Source organism: Pezoporus wallicus, unplaced genomic scaffold, assembly GCF_028554395.1.
Source record: "Pezoporus wallicus isolate ANWC-B61680 ecotype Strahan unplaced genomic scaffold, APGP_CSIRO_Pwel_v1 contig_6275, whole genome shotgun sequence".
Lineage (NCBI taxonomy): Eukaryota > Metazoa > Chordata > Aves > Psittaciformes > Psittacidae > Pezoporus > Pezoporus wallicus.
This window is the reverse complement of record NW_026636901.1, coordinates 218,665-238,001: the sequence shown is the minus strand read 5'-3', so window position 1 is coordinate 238,001 and position 19,337 is coordinate 218,665. Positions and strand designations below refer to the sequence as shown.

General features: G+C 38.6%; 1 protein-coding gene across 5 annotated transcripts in view; it reads left to right on the top strand.

Annotated features, from left to right (window-relative positions):
• TLE4 (TLE family member 4, transcriptional corepressor) overlaps positions 1 to 19,074 on the top strand; it is a 101,373-nt gene extending 82,299 nt beyond the window's left edge. For 4 of the 5 annotated variants that reach the window (XM_057402121.1, XM_057402120.1, XM_057402118.1 and 1 more), the window contains 12 exons: positions 4,739 to 4,858; positions 5,423 to 5,476; positions 6,131 to 6,283; positions 7,505 to 7,637; positions 7,857 to 8,047; positions 8,269 to 8,345; positions 12,089 to 12,338; positions 13,405 to 13,652; positions 14,605 to 14,752; positions 15,359 to 15,509; positions 15,817 to 15,893; positions 17,348 to 19,074. In XM_057402121.1, the coding sequence (XP_057258104.1) occupies positions 4,739 to 4,858; positions 5,423 to 5,476; positions 6,131 to 6,283; positions 7,505 to 7,637; positions 7,857 to 8,047; positions 8,269 to 8,345; positions 12,089 to 12,338; positions 13,405 to 13,652; positions 14,605 to 14,752; positions 15,359 to 15,509; positions 15,817 to 15,893; positions 17,348 to 17,455 (1,710 nt within the window). In that variant the 3' untranslated portion in view covers positions 17,456 to 19,074. The remainder of the gene's footprint in view (positions 1 to 4,738; positions 4,859 to 5,422; positions 5,477 to 6,130; positions 6,284 to 7,504; positions 7,638 to 7,856; positions 8,048 to 8,268; positions 8,346 to 12,088; positions 12,339 to 13,404; positions 13,653 to 14,604; positions 14,753 to 15,358; positions 15,510 to 15,816; positions 15,894 to 17,347) is intronic. The other variant, XM_057402119.1, reaches the window with a different exon arrangement.
• Positions 19,075 to 19,337: the final 263 nt, after the last annotated feature.

The following is a 19,337-nucleotide window of genomic DNA, read 5'->3' as shown; positions in this document are numbered from 1 at the left end:
CTGGCATGTCAGAAGTCACAACACTCATTTCTTGTATTTTTTGGAGCCATGCCTGAGTCCAAGCTCTGGTGCTCGAATATCCATCTATAACATTGGAACCAGCCATCCAAGCAGCATTACTGCCTGATCGTTTCCCAGCAATGCATATTGTATCCATTTTTATACTTTCTTTTATACTTTCTTCTATACTTTCAACAGACTTTATAACAGCAATAATGTCATTCAGATAATTATACCATAATTGACCTTACTGTTGAGCATCCTTGGCTTTTACTGCAGTTTGCTTAATACTTCAGGACGGTCAATTATCTCATAATTCCCACTTTGTTGTGAATTATTGTTTTAATTATGACACTCCAAATGCATCATTTTGGCATAATAGTGAGGCTACACTTGGGAACAGTCATGTTCGTGAGCGCTGTAAAGAGTTACCAGCTTTATCATGTGGAAGGGCTTTTCATCTTGTCATTTCTAGTCATTACTATTAACATGGATTATCACTTAGTCTGGTTAGGCCAGGTCTTCATCTGCAGGAGCCAGCATATGGGGATTTGGGGTTTGCAGGATTTGAGAGCAGTTGGATGGCAGCCTGACCATATTGATTCCTCTTCTGCCATGTTACAGTGTGAGTCATCTCTGTTAATGCAGATAACTTCCAGTGGAAGCTGGGGATTAAAAGGTGATTTTTTAAAATTTATTTATTCTTTTTTATCCTAGCAGTTTGAAGCATGAATTATGCAAAATGTTACTGGTGAGGATTTTAGGGCTGCGTAAAAGGCTTGTATGTCCCTCTGTTTATTTGATTTGTGCCTTTGTGGCACTGGTACTCCACCTGGAGCAGCACCCTGCCAGTGTTGGCGGGAAAGCAGAGTAGTCTTTGTGGTCGAAGACCTTTTCAGTTCGCACTGTACTCAGCATTGCCCAAAACAGAGACTGAAGTATAGCATGCCATGCTTTGCAGCCTAGTGCAAAAGATACTGTTGGTCCAGCACTAGAAACACACTGTTCCAATTCTTAAGCAAATTCTGTGAACAAGGGAGTATACTCAGCCTTTCTGTAAATGTGTATGTTCAGTTGTTTTTGTCAGCATTTTGCAGTGTATTTAACATGAATAAAAATGTTCTACCTAAGCAGAATATGAAAAAGTAGTACATTTCACTAAAACAGAAATTAAACATAACCTACTTTCCTGTGTCTGATCTAATTCTTGTATATGAGCAAACTCAAGTGTTGTTTAGTAGGAAAATGCTACTCTCTAGTAGATTAATGCATTTTATTGAAGAAAACAGCAGTGTGAAAAGACGTTATTTCTCTATAAATTTTAATAGTTACTAAAATGAGGACTCTGGTCCATTAAGTTACAGCCTGCCAAGTCATAATGCTGAATCACTTGGTTTCTTTAAGTAGCTATCCTATTGCAGCTTTTCAAAGGCAGCTGTTAGGAGAGTACCAATGTTTAAATCAAGGAACAGTGTGGAGTCTTGACAACTAAACAGTGTGTTTCAATGGAGGTTTTCTTCCACAATCTGCAAATGTAAGGACCTCTGTTGGAGTATGTAGATTTGCACATTCAGGAACCAAAGTGTGGGTGGGCATAGGATTGTATGTAAGGAATCTGATGTCAGTGGAAACCATGAGGACATTGTTACATCCTGGTATTTTTCACTGAAGATAAATCTTTACAAGTGTTTATAGGCTGATAAGCTACTGCAAACAATAGTGGGAATCCAGTATGGGTAATAATGTTGTCCCTTGAAACTAGTAGGTGTTAGGTCCATAGGAAGATCTAGACAATAGCTCATTGGCTATGTGCAAGACATATCTTTATTACTCAGCAAATAAATTTCATCTGTTGGCACCAATACCAGAAATTCCATGAAGTCAAAATCCTTGTGTGGCAGGTACATATACGTGTTGAAGGGAAAAGAAGCTAGTACTGCAGGGGTATTGATTGACTGGCTCCATGCAAGGAAAGGGGTAGGACAGTTAAAAGTGAGAATGTTCAGATTTGTTCTGTAGTAACTGGCTCTTGAGGCAAAATAATGTTAGTCCTAATACACTGGCCAAATTTCAGTTTGGGAAATGAGATTCTGACTGCTGCCAGTAGATGAGTGTCTCCATTTTTCTGCTAATACCAGGTGAGATAACTACAGCAAGCTCTTTCCATATAGGTATCAGGTCTGATCCATCTTTGAAGCAATAAAACCATTAAGCAGTGTGCATTTCCTCAATATGATACTCATCCTGTATATGCTAGTGATAATTAGCTACTTTATCATTCTGGTTGGGAGCTTTAACTTATTACTTTATTAAGCAGAGAAATCAAAGATTAAAATGGTATCTATAGCTAACTAGATTGTGAAATATAAAACTATATGGTTTCAAATTTATGAAAATAAATATTTCTATTTAAATAAGCACAGTAGTTTAATTCTTTAGACACAACTCTAATTTGTAGTTTACTGGTGATTATTTTTCTTAATTTTAAAGCAAATTACTTTCTGTAGGGTGAAGTTGCGAAATAATTGAATTCATATTACAAACTACTGCCTCCCAAATTATAAATTAATATAAATGTAATAGGAGTATACTATTTAAATCTTTTGCAAAATACTATGCTACATTGTTGCAGTAAACAGATATCTGTTAGGGTGGTGAGGCACTGGAATAGGTTGCCCGGAGAGGTTGTGAATGCTCCATCCCTGGCAGTGTTCAAGGCCAGGTTGGACGAGGACTTGGGTGATATGATTTAGTGTGAGGTGTCCCTGCCCATGGCAGGGGGGGTTGGAACTTGATGATCTTAAGGTCCTTTCCAACCCTAACTATTCTATGATTCTATGTATTTTTCAAGCCATCAGTTCATTTAATGTTGCATTTCTACTTAAGACTTCTGTGCCTACTGCCACTGCTCTCTTCTAATGTCTTAACATGTGTTGTCTCTTCAGAGCAAAAAATAACATTGTTAGTTTGTGTCATTTACTGTAATTGTTGATTAATGATCTGCTTTAAAGCTGAATCAGTGAATGTATTTTAAGATCTGTTTCTGAGGATGGGAAATCCTTGTCTACCTATTTTATACTGTCAGAGAGTAAGAGACAGGCAGGCCAGCAGACAAATGGGAAAGGCACAGGCTGTCTTCAGCACTAGCTTTGTTGTAAAATTTTTGTTTCCACTCAGTGTTCTCAGAGGGTAATTAACAGTTACCACTCAAGAAGATGGAAGGTTTTTGCAAATTCTACGCTCATAAATCTGAGCTGCTGTTCACAGGACTTGGAAATTTTGGAGAAGTGCAGAGGAGGATCTGAGTGCCGCAGCTGGGAGAAATGTTCTCTCACATGATTTGGGCAACAACCACAGCTTAATTTGTGTGGTTCAGTGTTCTTAATGCTTTCCAGAAGTTTGTGGTGTAATAAGGAATAGAACAACTTTGCTAATAGCAATGGAACAGAAGTTGCACAATGTAAATGCTAATTTCTTGGTTTGCACTCCTGGTAATAGCTATAAAATAAACCTAGGGAGGTGTGCACTGAAAGCCCCAAAACCAATTTGCTGTGTTGTACAGTTTTATGCAGAATAATAGCTCTCTGTAGTGCATGGAGGAAAAACTCCAAACTCAATGCTCTAGATGAATGGGAGATCTAAAATCTGTCAGTAAGGACTTTTTTGGTTGTTGTTCCTCTCACACCCTTATATAAGGAGGTAGAGAGATGGAAACTTCAGGTTTTCAACTGAGGATCACTTTCCTCTTCATTTCTGTCAGCTCCAATTCTGCAAAACACCTGAACACATCCTTACTTACGTACATTCAGACATTTACTTCAGGGTGAGAGAGTGTTTAGTACGTGCTTAAATGCTTTCTTGAACGAGGGCCAAAAGCTGCTGCTGCTGCTAAAATCAATCCCAGAGGGAACTTTGCATCTTTCGTTACTGCCTTCGTTGCATACCAAGGTACAGACTCCACCAAAATCTGGAAATATGATAGAGTTGATAAGTATTGCCTGCCTTGTTTAAGGGAGTAGAACAGAATTGTTGGATGACAGTGCATAAAACTTCATAATACGTCTGTTTCTCTCCTGTACTGTGCATGAGCTCTTTAATGATGATTACTAAGTGAGGGCTGCAGAATAGCCAGACTTACTGAGCCACTGCGTTGTGTTTCCATCTACTGCAGGCACAGCCTGTAATTGTAAAAGGCACCAAAATAAAATGAGCTTAGGTGTTTCCCCTTTTCTTTCCTACTTTGAGACTGTTTAGAAAGAAGCTTGCTTCTTTCTTTGCTAAAAATCTTTGTTCACATGTTTGCTAAAGTCTGACTTACCTGGAGCCACTTTGTTCTTCTTGATTTACACTGGCAAATGTACACACATACACACACACACAGCCTCTTCTGGGAGTATTGATTTAGCTCTGCATATTTGTAGAGGAAACAAGCTAAAACCAGGTCAATGTACAGTATTCATAAAATGGTCCAAAGTAGCTCTACATTCATCCCGTTAACACCGGCAGATAGCAACTATGATCCATTGGCTGATCGCCTTTATCTGTTTCTTGCAATACATTGTGCATTTTTAATACAAGACACTTGGTGGGTAGCTATCACTTGGTTAAAACCCAGAGGGCTATCTGTGAGAACAACACCATATTATCAGGTTAAGTTGTATTGAGGGATAGTGACAAATGAGCCACTGTTCTGAATGAGCATCCAATGATGTTTTCTTCCTCTCCTTCCTGACTGCAGAGCTCTTCGGTATCTCCCTCAGCCAGTTTCAGAACAGCAGAAAAGCACAGAAATTCAACAGATTATTCTACAGATAGTAAAAAACAGAAAACAGAAGAGAAGGAAATAGCAGCTCGTTATGTGAGTAAATTGCCTACGTTGTGCATTGTCGAAATTAAGTCATTTCTGTAATTTCCTCTGTAATTTCACCTGATTCCTGCTGCATAACTACTTTTAAAAAGAAGCATCAAATTTTTAGCAGGTTCTTACTGCCTCCCTCTTCATGTCTGTGCTATATCGAAGGTTTCAGTATGTAGGATTGATAGTGTTTTTAATAATACAAATACAGAGCACCTGGAAGGCATACAACAAGAGGACTGAGCATTAGTTAGGCTGGGACTTGGTGTATCTGGACTGTAGCTTGGCTCTGGTTCTCAGTGCAGTGCAATTTAGGATGAGGATTTTAATCCTGTGTCATTGTTTACCATTGTGAAAACTGGGAATAACCTATGGCTACCTGTTCAGCAGAAGCACTGTAGGTGACTTAAATATTATAATTGTATTACCACATAAGGCTTGGTAAAAATAATTGCTGCGTTCCATAGTTGTGAGCAGCCTTGCATTTCATTGGTTTATTTTTTCTTAGTACTTGAAAAATGTTAGGATATTAAATGAATGTTTTTGACACATTGCTTTGTCTTGCAGGACAGTGATGGTGAAAAGAGTGATGACAACTTGGTTGTTGATGTTTCCAATGAGGTATGCACAATGGTGTTTTTTCTACCTTACTGTGTTAGTGGTAGGGGTGTCTTCAGTGGTTTCTGTGCATATGGGGTATAAGGTTACAGCCTTTGTCTCCATAAAGGAGCTTCAAGTGCCTGAGGGAATTCAGTCAGGTCATCTTTCTTTAGAATGCAGATCAGATCTGTAACAATTATTTCTACAAGGACCTTTTTGTTTCTTGTATGAACCAAAAATCTGCTTGAGATATTTGAAGCCAGCACAGCACAGCAGGTAGTAGGCAGATTGTAACGGTGTCTGTGTTTTCTTTCACTCTGGCCATGACTTCATTTGTGAACTTTATCAGATCTGCCAAGTGCCTCAAACCTTTTCAGTCTGTCACCCGACAAATTACATTTACTTGACAATTTCAATATCCATAGATTGGGCAGTATTTTTCATGCTTAGTGGCATCAAATTTTCAGACTCTCTTAAACAAAAAAAGAAAATGTAAGAAAAGTTGATTGTTATTATCCATCTCGATTTCACAATTTTGTCAGCTAAATCAATTAAGAATGGAAAGAAGATGTCAAGTTTTTATGACACAGGTTCATTCCAAAGTGAAAATTGCTCAAGACAAGCACTAGTGGCTAGTATGAAGTTTTTATACTAACCCACATTGCTGATGTTTAGGATCCTTCCTCTCCTCGAGGGAGCCCAGCACACTCTCCACGGGAGAATGGCTTGGACAAGACTCGACTGCTGAAGAAAGATGCACCAATTAGTCCGGCATCTATTGCATCCTCCAGCAGTACTCCTTCCTCCAAATCCAAAGAACTTAGCCTTGTAAGTGCTTCAGGATGCTCCAGACCCATGATCAAATGCCAAAACACATGTTTACCGAATTTCTGACTGGACGCAATTTGGATTTCCACAGCTAACAGTAAAGCACTGTGAATCATCAATTTAAAATCTGTTTATTTGTCTCTTCACTCGAATTTAGTAACAGAGTAAGGAGAAAGTCCACAGCTTTTTGTTGGGATAGGAAGAGGTTATTTTCACTGGCGGTATAGGTAGATGATAGATGTGCTGTACTGAGAGATGTTTTTCTCCTCCCCCATATGAAATACCATCATTCTGAGAATAAATAAAAATACACAGGGACTTCTTGAGCTGTTTTCCTGTGCTGTGGTTTATAGCAAATTCAGTTTCCTGCTTGGATGTGATTTGGTTGTTAGTTTTGTTTGAATTACCAGGCCATATACAACAACAATAATTTTTATTTTCTATCTAAAAAGTAATCTGTCATTTACAAGAGCCCTCCTTGACTTGCATCTCAAATCACAATGAAAAAAAAAAAAAGCTGATTGCAAGTCAGGGGTGTTCTTTCCTTTCCTTTTTGTGACCACAGTTAATCATCTTCCTGAGCTGCAAAGAGACTCCCTCTCTGTTCTTCACAGGTCAGAGTACATGATTATTTAAAGGAATAAAATAAATAAAAAGAAAGCTTAAAGTGAATGTAATGCTCAGAAAAGGTGATGGAATGACAGGTTCAGGCCCAGGAGTTAGTGGTTTGCCTGATGAACAAGCTTGTCAGAAGAGCAGCACTGCATAGTTCCTGACTTTATACCCATCACTGTCTCCGTCCTTTCCAGCACCATGTTTGGGCATGAGTTGTTGGCCAGTTGTATGTGGGGGTTTGCTCTTCTTGTCCATCCGGCAGCGGCCTCTCACAGAAACTCTTACTGGGAGCTTGTCCGCTATGAGCAGTGAGACCACTGACAGATTTCACATATGCTGCCAGTGTAATTGTCAGCAATGATTCTCAAGTCACTGACCTCATTCTGAATGATACAGGTGCTCCTGACGAGGAAAGCTGTGAAGGCTGTAGATAATTCTCAAAGCCATTCCATTATTTTCAGTGTCTGTGCAGCTTCTCTTCATTGGCAGAAACCCAAATCCAAAAGCTAAATACCTCTAATCACATGCATTCTGGCTGTCCTCACTTCTCTTTCCAACTGGTAGCTAAAAAAGTAAAATAACTTTTTTCCTTTTTTTGGTGATTAGAATGAGAAATCTACCACTCCTGTGTCTAAATCAAATACCCCAACTCCACGGACTGATGCCCCAACTCCTGGCAGCAACTCCACTCCCGGACTGAGGCCAGTGCCTGGCAAACCCCCAGGTGTGGACCCACTAGGTTAGTCTCTGTATATTTTGATGGTGTGAAACACTGCCTATTCGTCCCTAACTACGCTGCATTTAAACCTGCAGTGATGGGGCAGTATATTACAGCTGCTTAAACTGGATGCAGAACTGGTTCTTCAACACTTCAATACAGTGCATTTACCAAACTCATGTTTCATTTTGTGGGTCTGGGTTGGCTGTATGACTTCTCTCTTCTTTTCCTCCTCAATAGCTTCAGGTTTAAGGACACCTATGGCAGTGCCATGTCCTTATCCTACTCCATTTGGGATTGTGCCACATGCTGGTATGAATGGGGAGCTGACCAGCCCTGGAGCTGCCTACGCCAGTCTGCACAATATTTCCCCTCAAATGAGTGCAGCAGCTGCAGCTGCAGCAGCAGCAGCTTATGGGAGATCTCCAGTGGTAAGTGTTTGATGCTAGTGCGTTTGGTGTTGAGAGCAGCTTATAGTAAATGTAAGACCTGCAGAGTTATATCTAGTTCAGTCTCTGTAATTTGGGAAGTTAAATCTAGCTCAGTCTCTGTAATTCAGGGAGTGTGTTATGGAGAACATGAATTAAACAGTCTTCCTTTGGCTAACGCTGTCTTTAATACACCTTTTTGTTTTACATGGGGACAACTATAGGTTGGTTTTGATCCACATCATCACATGCGAGTCCCAGGCATCCCTCCCAATCTCACAGGCATCCCAGGAGGAAAACCGTGAGTATCAAGCATACAACCTCAAAAGTCAGTCATCTGTTGAAGTTGTGTTCCCTTGCCAGTTGGAATTCCCCTTAGCTACTGAAAACTGTTGTGTGAATAGAAATAAATCTAGCTGTTTGGCAAGGACAGGAGAAACACTATTTAATCTTAAAGTTGCGTTTGTAAATTTGCTTTGGAGACTAATAGCAGCTGACAAGAACTGGGTGATACAGAGTAAAAGAGACAGAAATAAATGAAAAAAAGAAAAAGAGCTGAACTTCAAGATGTTACATGCTGAATCTGACTGGTTTGTCTTGTGTGGAAATGCGAACTGGAACAGGATCTCAGCTTTCCATCTCTACTGTATTCTGCTCCTCAGTTTAAAAAACTGATTTCTTTGTTCACAAAATCCTTGCAAGTTACTTGCAAACTTATCAGCTGCTATAAGCAGCAGTGTGCAGAGAAAGGAACACGGTAATGTTTTGTTTGATTGAAAGTACTGAAAAGAATTATTGTATCATAATGTTCGGATTCATCCTTGATGGAGCTGACCGTAGAGTGACCTGTTCTACCAGACACCATTTGTTGTAAGCCTCAGAAAAAAAATTACACAGATAGGAAGAACTCTGTGCTCACATCTGTCTTGAATTAGAGAAGGGAAAAAATAAAACAGCTATGAAAACCATATTGATCCAGATTTTATGTAAGGGTCTTCCAGTTTGACACTTATGGGAAACTGACCAGTTAATACTGGGTAAGAGTTTCAGAGTTTCAAGGGCAGGAGATGTTTATGCCACTCGTTTTGCTTTTTTATGTATGGATATGATTGTGGAGGAGTGGCTGGGGGGTAGTCACATGCTTTCAAGCATGTGAGTAAATGCATATACTTACCTGTCAGTGAGCTTGCAGATGCTGAAGGTTAATAACATACTGTGGTGACAAGCAATCAGTCCTAGCACCTGTAGCTCCTCTTGTACATATGTGTCGTGGTTTAAGAAGGAGAAAAAATGACTGCTGCTGCTGAACCCAGGACAACGTATCACACAAACCTTAAACCATATCCAGCTCTCTTGCACATCACACACTGGTCACCACCCTAAGTTGACTTTTCTGCTGGTTGCCATGCCCTTTAGGTGGCTGCATAAAGCAAGTATAGAAATCCCTGTACAGCAGCATCCAGATAAGCTGTGTGCATTAAAAATCCTGTGGGGCACAGACCTTCATCCTGTACGTGCAGCAGGCACATAGAATGTTTGCTGGGTTCAAGTTCATCCTTGATGATGTCGGTTGCCCAAGAGGAAAGGTGTCCAGTTCTACCAGACTTAGCAGTGGTCTCAGAAACAGCAATACCAGGGTGCGGAGATGTCCCTGCTCACATCTCACTTGTGTTAGGGAGAGGGAGAATCAAACATCAGGCAAACTGAAGTAAAACCAATTCAATTCTGGTGTATCTCCAAGGTTTTTGAATGTTGTTGATGTATTGATGACTGCTTTAAAGATTTAACTGTAACTGCCATTTCTCTGCCATAGGCCTGAAACCTTTGAGATCTGTGGTTGTTTTAGCATAATTGCATTGATTTTTCTTCATCTTAAGCGCGGTGCTTTTCACAGCTATCGTCCAGGGTTTTTGCTTTCTCATTTATTCTTTCTTTTCCCTTAGAGCAGAAGCTGTGTAAATTCTCCACACTGTTGAGTGTCTGTTGAAATGCAGCAGGCAGTGTGTGGCATATCAAGAGTCTTGGCCCCTCATAATGCTCTTCACTTTAGAGATATAGTGAAACACTAAGAATTGTACAATATGTAAATAGAAAAAGTAGCTAACATGACAAGAAGAAAAAAGTGCCTGCCAGGTATTTATAGTTTCAGATATTTAGAGGACTTCAAATAAGCAACATAAGGTGTTAGTTCTCAGAGTGAAAAAAACAAAAACAAGCAAAAAACCAAAACCCTCAAAAAACACTCAACCACCACAAAATCAAGCTAAGCAACAAAGCAGCAGTTTAATCATATGTGCTGGTATGGTGTAATGAATAGAATGAGAATAATGTCATCACAGATCACTTCAGATCTATGCTTTGTTTCTGTAATTGTTAAATATGTTCCCTGTGTACTCTGTAAGCATGCTAAAAATCACTTTAGCTAATAAAAGTACCATACACTCAGTGGTCAACATGGCTCTGCAGAACATGACTGCATACAGAAATCAGAAAAGATGATAATGAAGTTCCACTTGTTTTGTTAGAGATTTCAGGAGACCATCAGCTGCTTTTTTTCAGTTTCTTACTGCAGCAAGCAGGAATTAGGGAGATAATGAGGAAGATACTTCAGATTTCTGTGCTGATAATTGAACACTAATTCTACTCATGGACGTGCTTTGCTGCTTCTGACAACCACAGAAATGTCCTACCCTTTCCTGAATGTGTTTAATGTCAAAAAGTGGACAATGATTATACGATCTGTCACTCAGACCTGCCAGAACAAGAAACAGAGCTGAGGATGAGAAGAGTGTATAAAGCTCTGGGAATAGGGCAGAAAGGTGGAAATGCAGTTGCCTTTTGTCCCTCTTAAAATTATTGTTCTAGTGTTAATGAATCTTAAATAACAAATTCAGTAGTTGAATACTAAATACTGCTTTCTTCAGTGACTTAGAAGTAACAATTAGGGAAGTGAATACCTAAGTATTCTCTTAAAATGATTTTTTTGTGAGCTTTTCTCATCTCACCATTGTGACAATGGATTTTTCGTCAGTACTATGATGATTTTTTAGGTCTGAGGAAATTAAAGCCTTCTGTTAATCATACCTTGCTATGTGTAGGTGAACCCTCTTATGAAGTTTTGCTCTTGTGATAGATGTGATGTGTCAGGTAGCATCTCAGAATAAGACAATTTCATAACCTAACTGTTCTCCCTGGAAAATATTTTGAGATGAAGCTGTTGATAGGTTATTCACAGGCGGCATAACTGGCAGTCACACAACACATTCTTTTTAAGTAAGAGCCCTAGTTCTGGCAAGAGAAATAATGATTTGTAGCTATTGTGTTAGGTACACATGAACACACACAAAAAAAAATGTATATATATATGTGGGGAAAAAAAGAAAGAAAAGACAGAAAGCTCTAAAGTGAGAAAAAAATCCAGTGCATTTTTGCTGGTCTCTCATGTCAGATGTCAGCAACTGTGCCTTGAGGACTTAACTCCTCCTTGACAGTGGAGGTTTCACTGCACCCTTATGTACAGTGCTGGGCAGTTTGGCTTGAGGAGCGTGGGACCTGCGTGAGTTTGGGCCACCTTGGCAGCACACAGAGCTGCAAGTGTGCACATTAGAGTCAGTAATGGAGAAACCAAATGATCCCTGGCACTCTGCTATCTGCATTGTCCTGCAGTGGCCGGCCAACTATTTCTGTCTTCCAGGGGCCCCTGACCTGACCTTTCTTCCCTGAAATGCATGCCCTAAGTTTAAGAGTAGCATCATGTATCCTCATGCATGTCTGAAATCATCATTGCATGAGTTCTTAAAGCTCATTTGATTGGTAGATGGTACTTGACTTTGCCCATTAAAAGAAGAGTACCTGAGTTTATACTTTGGTGGTCCTGTTATAGATAAATGAATTATTTCTTATTCACATTCTTAAAAAGATTGCAAAAGGAGCCGAGTGCACAATCTGAATGCCTGCAGTGGAAATACACCTTTAATTCTGTTTTCTTAAAGAGGCTTGAAGAAAAACTTCTTAAATTGCCGCCTATCTTTCTTCTACCTTCAGAGCATACTCATTTCATGTAAGTGCAGATGGGCAGATGCAGCCAGTTCCTTTCCCTCCTGATGCCCTCATTGGTCCTGGAATCCCTCGCCATGCCCGTCAGATCAACACTCTGAACCACGGGGAAGTTGTGTGTGCAGTTACCATCAGCAACCCCACAAGACACGTTTATACAGGTGGGAAAGGGTGTGTCAAAGTCTGGGACATCAGCCACCCTGGCAACAAGAGCCCTGTCTCCCAGCTGGACTGCCTGGTAGGTGAACAACAGCATATGACAGTGGGAGAATATAGCAGGTTGTGTTTGCTACCGTTAAGGTGCAAAAACCATTGGCTACTTGAGTACTCTCATTGGTATCAATCCTTGGTATTTCATTTGTATTTTTTTTTTTCTTTTAGAACCAAGTTTGAAATATGTTCCTTGTCGTACTTCTGGGTTTCTCCCCACTCTCAGCAAATCAAAACATCTTTAATGGCTTAAAAGTGAATTGGTAGGGGGAAAGATCAAAGACAGAACAGCAAATATTATTTATAACTTTGATGTTTGTTGGCAGTCCTAAAGCTTGATATCCTGTCATGCAAAAAATTGCTGTCTTGCAGCTATATTCTTCAAGAATATTTGAAGATAATGTCATGTATTTCGTGTCTGCATATGTGTGTGAATGCCTTGTCTTAATGTGACAATTAAAAATATCCCTGAGTGTTATTGACAAATTATTTGAATGTGCTAACAAGATGAACCATTGTTAACAGCTTTTCTGATGTTATTTACCAGTTCTTGGTAAGTTGCTGCTTCTTGTTACAGAGGCAGTAAAATTAAAACTGTGCAGCACATGTAGACATATAATGAATTGTTACACAAGTTGCTACACAAATGAAGAAAATTGCCCAAATATTTTCCTCTGACATCTAGATGGTGGCAGCAAATCTCACCAGAACAGAGTGGGGTAGTGTGCAGGGAATTTTGTACTCCCCCATGCCGAGAGGTTAATATGCTGAAATAAACAGAGTATGAAAATACAACTTTCTACCCAAGCTGTCAAATACAGCTATCTTGAATTGTTTTGGACTGGGTTCAGGTCTTTGCATTTAGATGCTAATTAAGATTAAATATCTTTCACTGCTGAATTTTGTAGATCAAGTTTAAGTACTTCCCTAATGTCATGTCATTTTCTGGCATTAATACACTTTGTCATTGTCATAAGTATAAATGGCTCATTAAAACCAGGAGGGAATACAATACTTTTATGGATTTCTGCTCTCATGTTAATGCTGTTTTCCTTTCCTCATGAGTAATCTCTTGATGGCTTCTGTCTCCACAGAACAGAGATAACTACATCCGTTCCTGCAGATTGCTCCCTGACGGCCGCACCCTGATTGTTGGTGGAGAAGCCAGCACATTATCCATTTGGGATTTGGCAGCTCCAACTCCTCGTATCAAAGCAGAGCTGACATCCTCTGCTCCAGCTTGTTATGCCCTAGCTATCAGCCCCGATTCCAAGGTCTGCTTCTCTTGCTGTAGCGATGGGAACATTGCAGTGTGGGATCTGCATAACCAGACTTTAGTAAGGTAGGTCAACAGAACTGGATCATCAGGTAGTGAAGAATTAATTAGACACGGCTTTATGTGCTCTTCTGCATGTGTATGCTATTTTCTTCATGGTGTCTGTATAGCTGCTTCCAGTATTTCATTGCTAGGCAATAGCCATGGTAATACCTTGACAAAAGTCTATATAATTTTTTATAGGTTTTGAGAGTTTCATAATTCCAGGCCTGTTGAGCAGCCCATAACTGTAATTTCCTAAGATCATCTGGTGTTGACACTGCTGTACGTTCTTTGAACAGATGGTTTTCTTTGTCTCCATGCAGTACACTGTGCTCACACTCCAATCTCTTTAATCGGTTCTTCAGCAAATGTGTCTTGGATAAAGCTGTATGTAAATTACTGCATTGCAATCTTAGTATCTTAGGAGTATGGGTTGCTGCTTAACACTAAAGTACTGTAAGCTAGGAGCCAGTCATACAAAGCTGCACTGTACACTGCAATATGTATGTTGTTTTATGTAATATATCAGTACTGCGTATAAAGGCAGACTACTCCCTGATATATTTATACTCATTTATACGGATGCTGGGTTTTTTTCCAGCTTTGTTGGTGGCCTAAGGATTCTTCTTAAACTCAGTTAATTTTGGTGATCATGCTGCATTTCCTTTAGGGGAGTGGGGTATTTTCAGTCAAATAGTGGGTATCGCACATTCAGCAGCAAAGATCCCTAGAGCATCTGACTTGTAAAGTATGCTTTCTAGAATCAAATTAGTGCTTGGCTGTCTGGCCTGATTGCATCATCAATTCATCACAAAACTCACATGGTCATCCCAGAGTTTTATTAATCTCAGATTGCTATTGGATGTTGCTGTTGTCTTTAATAGCTGTGGGTCAGGGACTGAAGAATTCTGTATACATGATCAGAACTGACTCTTTGCAGTGTGAGAATGTGTGTGTCTTGTTTCAATGTTTTCAGGCAATTTCAGGGCCACACAGATGGAGCGAGCTGTATTGACATTTCTAATGATGGCACCAAATTGTGGACGGGGGGCTTGGACAATACAGTCAGATCCTGGGATCTCAGAGAAGGAAGACAGTTACAGCAACATGACTTCACATCACAGGTTCAACCTTAGAAGCTTTGGAATGTTAAGAAAAATCTGTCATGGTTTTCTAAAACAAGCACTTTTGGGTTTTATCTTTTTGTATATTTTTATTTTATTTTATTTTGTTTATTTTATTTTCAGCAAAAACACACTCAAAGAGAACTCCAGAGAATTTTTCACTTACTCTCACACTTTTATTTCAGTGTGGCAGCTAAACATCTTTCTGGATTGTGACTATTTGACAGATTAGTTCTTCTCCAGTGAGAGTAGTGGCGAATCTTTTTGTAAAAGAATTACCAGATTAAAGTGTTCCTATGTGCAATGTGTTCCCATTTCTGTATGTTCTTGTTCAAAAATATTTTACAAAAAATATTTTTTGATGCTGTCAGGCTAAGACATTAACTGTGATAGCTTGATTCAGTGCGTTACTGTTACAGTTTTAATTGAGCTTTGTTTACATGAACTAATTTATCCTGATTATTATAGTAATTGGATTATCATGTTTTTAAAACCCTAGTAGACCAAAGTATGATTTTGTTCAGCATTAATAGTGTAGCCAGAGTTGGTTTTGATATCTGAAACTCATTCCTCTATTTATTGAAGCATGTGCTGTGCTTATTCCAGATCTTCTCACTGGGCTATTGTCCCACTGGTGAGTGGTTGGCAGTAGGAATGGAGAACAGTAATGTTGAGGTGCTGCATGTTACAAAGCCAGACAAGTATCAGCTACATCTTCATGAGAGTTGCGTGTTGTCACTCAAATTTGCTCACTGTGGTAAGCAAATCTTTCTATGACAGTGTTTCCCCTCCTGAGAAATTCATTCAAGATTTCTTTTAAATGAAAGTAAGGCTATAATTAAAAGTTAGATCTTTAAGTATTAAAATGATTTTAAAAATTCTGTATGACTGCTTTTTTTGTGTGAACTGCTTATATTGTGATTGAATATTATAGTGCAACCAGATAAATATGTGACTGTCCTTTGGATATGTGTGAATGCATTGGTTTTTATGATTAATCTGTTTCCTGAGGTGCATTTCTTGAAAACAAAATGCAGCAATAACATTTAAACAATCTGTTGCAGGCAAATGGTTTGTAAGCACTGGAAAGGATAATCTTCTTAATGCCTGGAGGACACCTTATGGAGCCAGTATATTCCAGGTAATAATCTCCTAAAAGCTATTTTCCACATACATTACAGTGCAGTAGAGCTGCACATCTCAGGGTCTGTCATTAGCTTAAGGAGGTTTTAAATGGAAATTCTTGGGTAATTATTATATTCCTTTAAGATTTTGTCTGTAATTAAAGAGAGATGCGCTCTTGTCCTTTCTAACATTTGAGTAACCTAGCTCTTACAATAAAGTGGCCTGTTAATCCATAATTGTTTTTAATACCTATAGTCTTCAGTCCCTCTGTACCCAATATTAATGGCACTTCGGTGTGTGCCATTAAACAAAAGTGGGATTTTTGGCATGACATTTTCTTCTTTCACCTACAGATACCTCTAGGGTGGGTAATTTTTAATTACCTAACTGGTGTTCAGGTTTAAATGGTGAGGTCTCACCTGTTGTGCTACCTGCCTTGTCTTTTGCTTTTGGAACAGCGCAGTTTGCCTTGACATGGGAATGCTGAGGTCTGGTATTATTTAGTGGAGGCTATTCAGCTCTGGAACCACCTCCCACAGAAAGCCCAAATCGTCCTAACAAAAACACATCTTCCTTAAAAGTGATGTTAAAACTCCAGTGTAGCTTTCTTAGTGAGGAGTAGAGAAAGAAACTTCCTGTGCAGTGCAGCAGAGGTTTCTTGGCAAAAGCTTACCATGATTGGGAAGTGTTTAGCTCTTGTGGTGACAGATAGAGAGGAACATGGACATATGTTATGTGAAGAAAACATTCACTGAAACAGCAGGTATAAAGTGACAAGAACGTATACTTTATCTCAGAAAACACAGAAAAGACCTGAGAGGCAGAGCTACTGTATCTTGATATATTCTGTCTCCCATTCACTTGCTGTACACTGATGTGCATCCTATTCCACCATAATATCTTTTCATATTTGCATCATCCCTGGTAATGTAAATTCCTTTGTGTGGGGCACAAAGACTTCTAAGTTGGGGAAATAGTGAGAGGAGGTACAGTTACTTCTACGGAGTCTTTTTGTCTTATGCCTGTGGGTGAGCAGGGCTTTGTAGTGCTACTCCATAATGATTTCTGGTTTACAATAAGAAAGGGAAGGAAGAACAACAAGAATATGCCTTTTCATTTTTTATGCAAAAGCTAATATATAAAATATTAAGAAATGCTCATTACTTGTAAAGGGTATAGAAAGGACTGCTTCCTTTTTTTTTTTTTTTTTGATTGATTGATAGATTATCTGTAGGTTCATAACATTTGCTTCCCTTTCTGCTGCTGCTTTTTGTTGCCATAGAGCTTTAGGTACAAGTTTGGAGAAACAGTCTTGTAGCAAAAGCTGCCACTACGGTACTGATATTTAAATAAGCTTTCGGTGTATTCCCTTTCTATAAACTCTTCCAATTAACCTTCAAGCCCTTCTGGATTGAAGGATGGAAAGCTGTATTTTTTATTCTTTTTTTCTTCTTTTTGTCTTTCTTGTAGTCCAAAGAATCCTCATCCGTGCTTAGCTGTGATATCTCTGTGGATGACAAATACATTGTCACTGGCTCTGGAGACAAGAAAGCTACAGTCTACGAAGTTATTTATTAGAGACAAATCTGAATACAGACAGAACTCCTTCTCCTAGCACTTTGCTGTATATTCCTTTTTTTTTTTTCTTTCTCAACTGAGAATTTAAATGCTCATCCATCACAGTTGTGAAATTTATTTTTACCTTCTTAACTTGCTGTTGATTTGTGAATGCTCATTAAGAACTTGTGATACCAAATTGTCAGATATCTATTTGGAAGAAGATGGAATAAGCATACTTAACAGTGAACCTGACTCTTTAATTATGTATTATAGCTGTAATGTATTTATTTTCTTTAAAAAGGCTTTCTAACAATGAACTGACTAAATAAAGCTGTCCCCCCGGCTTTAGTTTGAAAGGTGCATTGTATACTTTGTGGTTTTGCAGGTGAATAAATTGGGGATCATGGAGAAGGATGTTCAGGAGATAGTTAAAATTACACTAAATAAGACTTGCAGTTTCTATTTAAAAAAATAAACTTTGTTATATTTTTTAGTCCTGTTCTTGGTTGAGACCTCTAAGTGTTACTACAGTATAATTATTTCGTGGGAAGATGCTGTATCTTAACTATTTTAGACAGTCTTGGAAACTTAGGAAATTGAAAACTGTAGCCAGTGATCTACATGACTACAATGAATGGCAAATTCAGTTCACATCAAAATTCAGTTCACTTTAAGTAAGAATGTGCTAATTTATATATTTGCAATGTTAATAGAGCATCTTGTGTACAGATTTGTTCTCAATGCTTTTCTGTTGATAAACATTTTGGTGTCAAGCTAGGTTTTTTAATATAAACACCTCTCTTTGTTATATTGTAGAGAGTACAGTAAGTTGCCTCAAAGAATCACCTTTGTTACTTCTGGAAACTTTTGCAATGTTTCCTTGAAAATGGGGATATGTGTCTTTGGGCAATTTTTCAATTACAAGAGATTATGAAAATATTTGATATGTTCTTTGGAAACTGCACTGAAATAAGAATGGATGCCTACCAATATACAAACTACAAAAGCAATGACCTCCTAGGTAGGATTTACAAGAGTACTCATTCCGAAATTCAAAAAGGAATGGATTCTCACTGGGATAAGGACTTGCTTTGTTCGCCAACAGTCCAATCCAAGTCTTGATTGGATGTCCCTAAAATGAACACAGACTGAGCCATTGTGCCAGAGACAACGTGTTTTCTTTTTATGTTATTGTTGTTGCTGTTAAACTATGATCTGTGACTTTTTTTTTTTTGAATGCTTTAAAAAAAAAAAAAAATCTTTTAAGTCTGTGGATCTGCTGATGTACAGTGCCTTTGCTGCTATGGATCAAAATCAAAAGACCCGTGTAGATAAATCTTATTGTATAAGTAGAAAATTACTTAATTTCATACTAGAAATGGATTGATGCTGCAAGTTAAAATGGACTGTTCATTGAAGTTCCAAATGTGGTAGCAAAAAATGGTGTCTTAAGTGCTTAGTGTTTGATGTCATTAACAGTTTCGTAATACTCTACATTGTAGAAAGATTTTGATACTAAACTGTGTCATTGTACATAGTTCTAATGCATTGTATTGACCAGCAGTACTTCTATAATGGTAGACTATTGTTTGTGCATTCAGACTTTTAAGCATTAAACATAAGTAACTTCTAAGATTCACTTTTCGTTTGGTTTTATTTTCCTCCTCCCTCATTCTTTCTGCATGGGGTAATCTCAGTTACGTTTGCAAGAATGCTGTCTGTAAGGATAACAGGCATGCAGTTGTAGAGTGTACTACTACAGATACTTCACAGTATTGTCACTGAGAGGCAACGTAGAATTTCACAGAATTTCTCCAACTTAGCAAAATCAATGAATTTATAGTTTTCCAAGTCACTGCAGTGATTCTGAACTCTTGGAGGTATTGGCCACAAGGCTTTG